Consider the following 6,848-nt stretch of genomic DNA (forward strand, 5'->3'; position numbering starts at 1 on the left):
CCTAATTTCTAATGGATATAAATTATTAATTTACCAAAAAAAAATAGAAGAGCCTCTGAGCACGCACGTGAGCGCGTGCTTGGAGGCTTGTATTTTGTAATTATCATAATTTTTTGGCAATTTTGTTGATGCATTAATTAGTGTTTTGATAATTGGAAGATAATGATATAATTCAGTATTAACCTTTAGGAGGAGATGGAAAAAAAGAAAAAGAAAAAGATCATCTAAGCAAATCTTATAAAGTTTTATAAAGTCAAAGAAATTACAAAAGCTATTGTGAAAAAGTTGATAAATCGATGTAGAAACTTGAAATATTTACATCAGGTGAAATTGAAAAATAATTCACTACATTAGAAACATGGAATTGGTCATATTGTTAAATGAAAGATCCATGTTTGCTTTTGTTTGAGTGTTGTTGTAAGTGTTGTTTTCTGTTTTTTTTTTTTTTAATTTGATTTGATTTTATTTAAAATGTAGTATTTTAATTCTAAAATTTAGCCATGTACTACACATCCATAACAAAAAGTCAAAAAGAGCTTAAATTTAAAATTTAACAACTACCATTTTTTTTTTTTCTTTAACTATAAAAGACTCAAAATTTTTTTTTTTTTTGGGTTATGTAAAGGCTCCAGATGTGGATCCATGTTTTTTTCTTTTCTTTTTAGTGGTGTTGTTGTTGTTCTTATATTTAGGGTAAATTACAAATTACACTCCTGAAGTTTAAGGTTGCTTGGATTTTACCCCCAAAGTTTCAGAATTTTAATTTTACACCTTAAAGTTTGGTTCCGTTAGTAATTTACCCCCTACGGTTAGTTTCTAGTGTTAAGTGACACATGTCACATGTGCATGCTGATGCGTTTTATTTTTGCCAAATCAGCCCAAAACTAAGTCGTTCCAATAAAAAATAAAAGCTTAGCTGGCAAATCATAGAACAAGCCTCATTTTAAACCCATCCACTTAAAAACTACCAAACGGAACCAATGCAAGGCTTCGATCTGGGTTTTATTATGTTAGTTTTTGTGTATCTTAGGAGTAGTATTGAACATTGGTAGGAGTTTATTATGTGTGGTTTTTGTCTCTTAGGTGAAGATTCGAAGGTTGGGGTGTTTTATTTGGAGAAGAAATCTATTGATTTTTAACCATAATAATAATAAAAATAATAACAATAAAGAAACCTATTGATTTGGGGAGGATGAAAAACCCATTAGGTTTTGGCTGGAGTTTTGTTAGATTGAGCTTGTTATTTCATTTCCTTCAATTGAATATTTTCGGTGCTAGGTAATGGCTTTCTCCGCCGCAACAAAGCTTTCTGGTTCTCTTGGTACAATCCTCTACAACAGCATGCTAAATAGTGGTTGTGCCTCCCAATCCCAAAGATCATGTGGCCGTGCGAATTCTTTCTCTTCTATAGGAGGTGTTTCCGATATTAGCCTTCGACTCCTTCCAAATTTATCGATTAGTTTCACAATAATATATATATTTGCTGCTATTCTAATCAACTAGAGGAGTAGGCAAACAGAAATCGAAGCCTTGCATTGGTTCCATTTGGTAGTTTTCAGGTGGATGGGTTAATGACGAGGCCTGCTCTGTGATTTGGGATAGTAGCTGTTGTGATCATACGAGTGATTTGGGATTTTAGAATTTAGCTGAAACGGTGTAGTTTAGGATTGGAGTCTTGTGTTTTAGTCTAGGAAAAATGATACATGCTACCAAATAAGCTTTTATTTTTCATTGAAATGACGTAATTTTAGGGTTGATTTGACTAAAATAAAACATGTCAGCATGCACATGTGTCACTTAACGGCAGAATTTAACCATAGGGGGTGAATTGCTAACGGAACCAAATTTAAGGATGTAAAATCAAAGTTTCGAAACTTTGGGATGTAAAATCCAAGGAATCCCAAACTTCGAGGTGTAATTTGCAATTTACCCTTATATTTATGATAGTTATTAAGTTGTATTTAAACATAAAATGTAGTGTTTTGATCCTAAAATTTAGCCATGTACTACACATTCATAACAAAAAGTTAAAGAGAGCTTATATTTACAATTTACAACTACTTTTTTTTTTTTCTTTTACAGTAAAAGACTCAAGTTTCTGTTGTTTTAGTGTTTTTTTTTTTTTTTGGTTAAGGAAAGGCTCATCCACATTTATTTTTCTTTTTAGTGGTGTTCTTCTTCTTCTTTTATTTATGACCGTTATCAAATTGTATTTGATCCTAAAATGTAGTATTTTAATCCTAAATATTAGCCATGTACTACACATCCATAACAAAATTTTTAAAAGAGCTTATATTTAAAATTTAGCAATTACCCTTTTATTTTTCTTTTACCATAAAAGGCTCAATTTTACTCCTAAAATTTACTGTTTTAATCCTAAAAGTTAGCTACTTACTATACATCCATAACAAAAGTTAAAAAGAGTTTAAACTTCAAATATATAAACTACCTATAAAACTAAGAAAATGTACGTAACTTTTTTTATAGAGTAGTAAATTAATAATTATAAAAAAATGTAAATTGAATTTCACATAGAATTATACAAATGATAAATGTAATTTATGTTACAAAAGAAATGTTTTTACAACAATTTCTTAGATAACAACCACTTTATGTGAGGTTTGAATCATACAATAATTCTTGTAAAGTCTCTCACCCTCACTTATCTAATATTCCATTCTAATGCCTCCTCAATGCAATTCAAACTTACGTCAACCTGAGAGAGATAAAAGAGTTAGAAAATAAAAAGGAAACTTTAATAAAACAAAAAAAGAGTTTTTGTTTGTTTTAAATTGGAAAACCAATTAAGTAGTGAATATTTATTGATTGGATTAATCATGATCAATGGATAGTAGGAAATTTTTTTTCTTATGGATCACAATGTGACACGCTATTGATAAAATTGGATTACAATTTATGTGCGAGACAAGGCAAGCCTTTTGTATTAAAAAAGAAAACCCAGTAAATTACGAAACGAAAATTTAACAATTCACATCTTAAGTGATATTGACATGTGCTGCATTAACCAAGCTTTCAGTTCAATTTTGTGAAACATTATTCATCCAAATTACTTTTCCATTTACACATCCTGTCAATGTGGGACTAACTATACAGTTTAATGCAGAATCACTATCTCTAAAAGGCTTATCACAGTGTGATGAAAGGTCTCACAACTATATATGGTTCAAGTCAGAGGAGGTCCACGGAATGAGTTTTCGGCTCTTGAGCTGAAGAATAAAGGCATAGCCATCGCAAGGATCCAAAACACGAAACAAAGAAACACTATTTGTGTATTATAATCTATGTAATCCCCTAAAAAAAAGTGTAAATTCCAAAAAAAAAAAAAAAAAAGGAAAAACGAGTTTGTGTTTAATTCTAGACCAAAACAAAAAGAAAGAACCCTTATCAATATCCTTTTTCAAGGAGTTAGTTCAAGTACAAACCCTCATTTTGAAATTTCCAAGGCATCCATGGGTAATAAGCCACCATCAAACACCCTTGAATCTCTAATCACATTCACCCACGGGCCACGGTTAAGTACTCCTCAAACTATGATAAACAAAGAAAGTTAATGATAAACAAAAGAAAAGAAAATAAAAGAAAATAAAGAGGAACTTGCAAAAGATTGAACTTGAAAAGTTGTTGAAACAATAGTGCCCATTTAAATTTTTTGGAAACCAAATCCCAAAGTAGAAGAAAAATAAAAGAGGAAGTAGAGTTAAACTAAATGTCTTCAATCTGAAGTGAAGAATGAGAGATAGAAATTGGCAAAGTGTTTGTGAATTTGTGGTCTTAAAGTGTAAGAATTTTAATTTACAAATTTATCTTTGTTAGTTGAAAACTTGTAAGGTAGGTCTAATAAAGGTATTTTAAGCATTAAAATTGAGGAATTTAAACCGGAGAAGTCCCTTAAATATTAGTAAAAATGATGATATAAGAGAAGCTTTGCTGGAGGGGATGAGGGAAGTCTTTTGGTTGCATAGAGAGTGTAATTAGGTGGAAGAGAGGTGGTAACATTGCAATTAGGGAGTGAAATAGAAATTTTCCCAAAATTATATATATTTAAGGTTAAAATATTATTTTTGTTCTTAAATTTTGTAGAGAGCTTTTTTTCAATAGTTTAGAGGGAAAAGATTTTCTCACTAATTTAGGGATGAAAAGAAAATTTAAAGTTTAAGACTAGAAAATCAAACATTTCAATAGCTTAAAGATGAAAAATAGCTTTTCTAAATTAAGGATGAAAATTAGCTTTTTAAAGTTTAGAAAATAAACAACTTTTAGTAAAGTTTAAGAACGACAATAATATTTTAACTTATATTTGATAGCTTTATTTTGTGCATTTCGTAAAATATGTACGTTGACTATTTATATTTTTTCGTTAAAAAAGAAAAGAATAGCAACGTTAAAGTATGCTATTAATGAAAATAATTAATCAAATTATTAAATCAAATTACCACAGTGAAATTTCATTCCGATTACAATAATAAAACTTAAAATTTGTGGGTCTATTTATTTATTTATTTAATTTTCATGAAAAGACTTTTACGCATCAGTCTTAAAAAAAAAAAACTTTTGTCAAATAATAAAATATGAAAACTCTACCGTTTGTAATTTGGAATCCAATAAGAAATGCCATAATACAATTGAAAGTTAATTTTACAGCTCAAATGACAACTATTAGGGTCTGTTTGAAATCCGTTTATTTTGCTGAAACTAAATTTTTTTTTATTAAAAGTACTGTAAATAAAAATAAAATACTGTAGATAAAAGTAAAAGTTAACTTACAGTGTGATCTATGAATCATATAAAACATAAACCAAATAATAAAATAAATGGCAAAATTAATTATGCAAATAGACAATTAGACAGGACAATGGTGCACCAAAATTTGAAAACCCGCCCAATTCGATTAATAAATACATACATGGATAGGAAATTTTTGGGTGCAATACAGATGGCAAAGGGTAGGGTGGGGTTGGATTAAGGGCGCTCGGTTCTAGTCTTCTCATTTTTGGGGCTAGAAAATCTTGTACTGGATCGGATCAGTGAGACGGGTTTGAAAGTACTTTTTCATCGTTAATAAGGTAAATTTGACATTAATTAAATATAGAGAAGAGAACCAGTGAGAAATAGAGATTTTAGGGGAATGGCAATTGAATATGTACAAAAAAATAAATTATAAAAAATTGTATAAAAAATAAAATTATATATAAATCATTTAAATACAATTAAATAGAGATATATAATTATATAGGGTCCGGTTCATGGTTGCCCTTTAAGTCATTCATTTTTAAAAATATTTTCTTGAGAATTAAAAAAGTTATCAATATTTTTTCAATTTTCGATAAACTATTTATAAAAATAATTAATTATTATGTGCCTTTAAGGCACCCATTAGCAAAATCCAATTATATGTACACATTTGAGGTCGAGTAGAGTGAGACAAAATGGGTAGATGAGTCAAAAGAATAAATACCTATCTCGGCTTCATGACTTTTTCAGGGGCAAGAAAAACCACACGGGCAAGCAAGTGAGCAATATTTGCAATCCATATGGCAATGGACTGGTAAAAAAACAAGTTTGAATAGGTTCTACTTACAGGTCGCATAGATTAATCCATTTTGGGGGATTTTTGTTTTTGTTTTTTTTTTTTTTTTGGTTTTTACCTATTATTATCTCATTCTCTGTGGATAGATCATGCAATATCTTTTGACTATCAATCTTCTCCTTTTTTTTTGGTTAAGTCACTCATGATTTGACTATCAATTGGAAAATTTTCAGTTAAAAGTGCATATTGGGTAGCGCAGAGGTGCCTAAAGGAAAGGAAGATAGGGTCTGATCCAGGTAGTAACTCTGACAACTCGAAGATGAAAGCTATCTGGAAAATGGTTTGGCAAATGGAGTGCCCAAGCAAAATAAAGTGTTTTATGTGGAAGGCGTGAAAGAACATCCTACCTACCAGAAATAGGCTGAAGTTGAGAGGGGTTGATTGTGGGGACTGCTACGCATTGTGTGGGGATAGGGAGACGTCTGGGCATATTCTTTGGGACTGCAATTTTGCAAAGGAAGTATGGAGTGGATCGAAAATTAAACTCCCTTCATTGCCCGGACCGGTGAATGAGTTTCTGAATGTAGTGTGGGTGCTGGTGGAGGATTGCCCAAATATTAACTGGGTGATTTTTGCAGTGACAGCGTGGAGCTTTTGGAATAATAGAAATACTGTGACACATGGAGGACGGAGCAAGGATATGGAGGGGCTCATTCAGTCTGTGGCTAGTTATGTTGCAGAGATCAAGGAGGTGAAGATAACGCAGAGCAGGGGCAACTCTGTTTCTACACATTGTTGGTCCCCTCCAAAGCATGGATGGTATAAGGTAAATACGGATGGTGCGGTTTTCAAGGAAACTGGAAGCTGCGGCATTGGTGTGGTGATCAGGAACGAGAAGGGTCAGATTATGGGGGCTCTGTGTAGGCGTTTGGAGGTTCCGTTGGGGGCGCTAGAAGTTGAGGCTATGGCTGTGGAAGAGGGAGTTCATTTTGCAAGGGATCTGTGCCTAAACCAGATCGTTGTGGAGAGTGACTCTCTAGGGGTGGTTAATTCTTTATGCAATCCAGGCATGAGCCAAAGCAGCATCCGTAAAGTGGTGGAAGGAACGAGACTGGACTTGCGTTGTTTTGAGGCATGGGAGGTGGTTCACACCCGCAGAGGCTGCAACACAGCGGCTCACATCCTAGCGAGAAATGCTAAGTTTGTTAACAACAGTGTTATTTGGGTGGAGGATATTCCACCGATGATTGTAGATCAAGTGATCAATGATGTAAACTGTATGGTTTCCAATTCGGTTTAA

At 32.1% G+C, this 6,848-nt stretch overlaps 1 protein-coding gene across 1 annotated transcript; it reads left to right on the top strand.

The window, feature by feature from the left end:
* Positions 1-1,281: 1,281 nt before the first annotated feature.
* On the top strand, positions 1,282-6,848 carry LOC142635428 (uncharacterized). Its single transcript, XM_075809583.1, has 3 exons — positions 1,282-1,414; positions 5,782-5,893; positions 6,023-6,848. The coding sequence occupies exons 1-3, from the start codon at positions 1,282-1,284 to the stop codon at positions 6,846-6,848; spliced, it is 1,071 nt and encodes a 356-aa protein (XP_075665698.1).

This window comes from Castanea sativa, chromosome 5 (assembly GCF_040712315.1).
Source record: "Castanea sativa cultivar Marrone di Chiusa Pesio chromosome 5, ASM4071231v1".
NCBI lineage: Eukaryota > Viridiplantae > Streptophyta > Magnoliopsida > Fagales > Fagaceae > Castanea > Castanea sativa.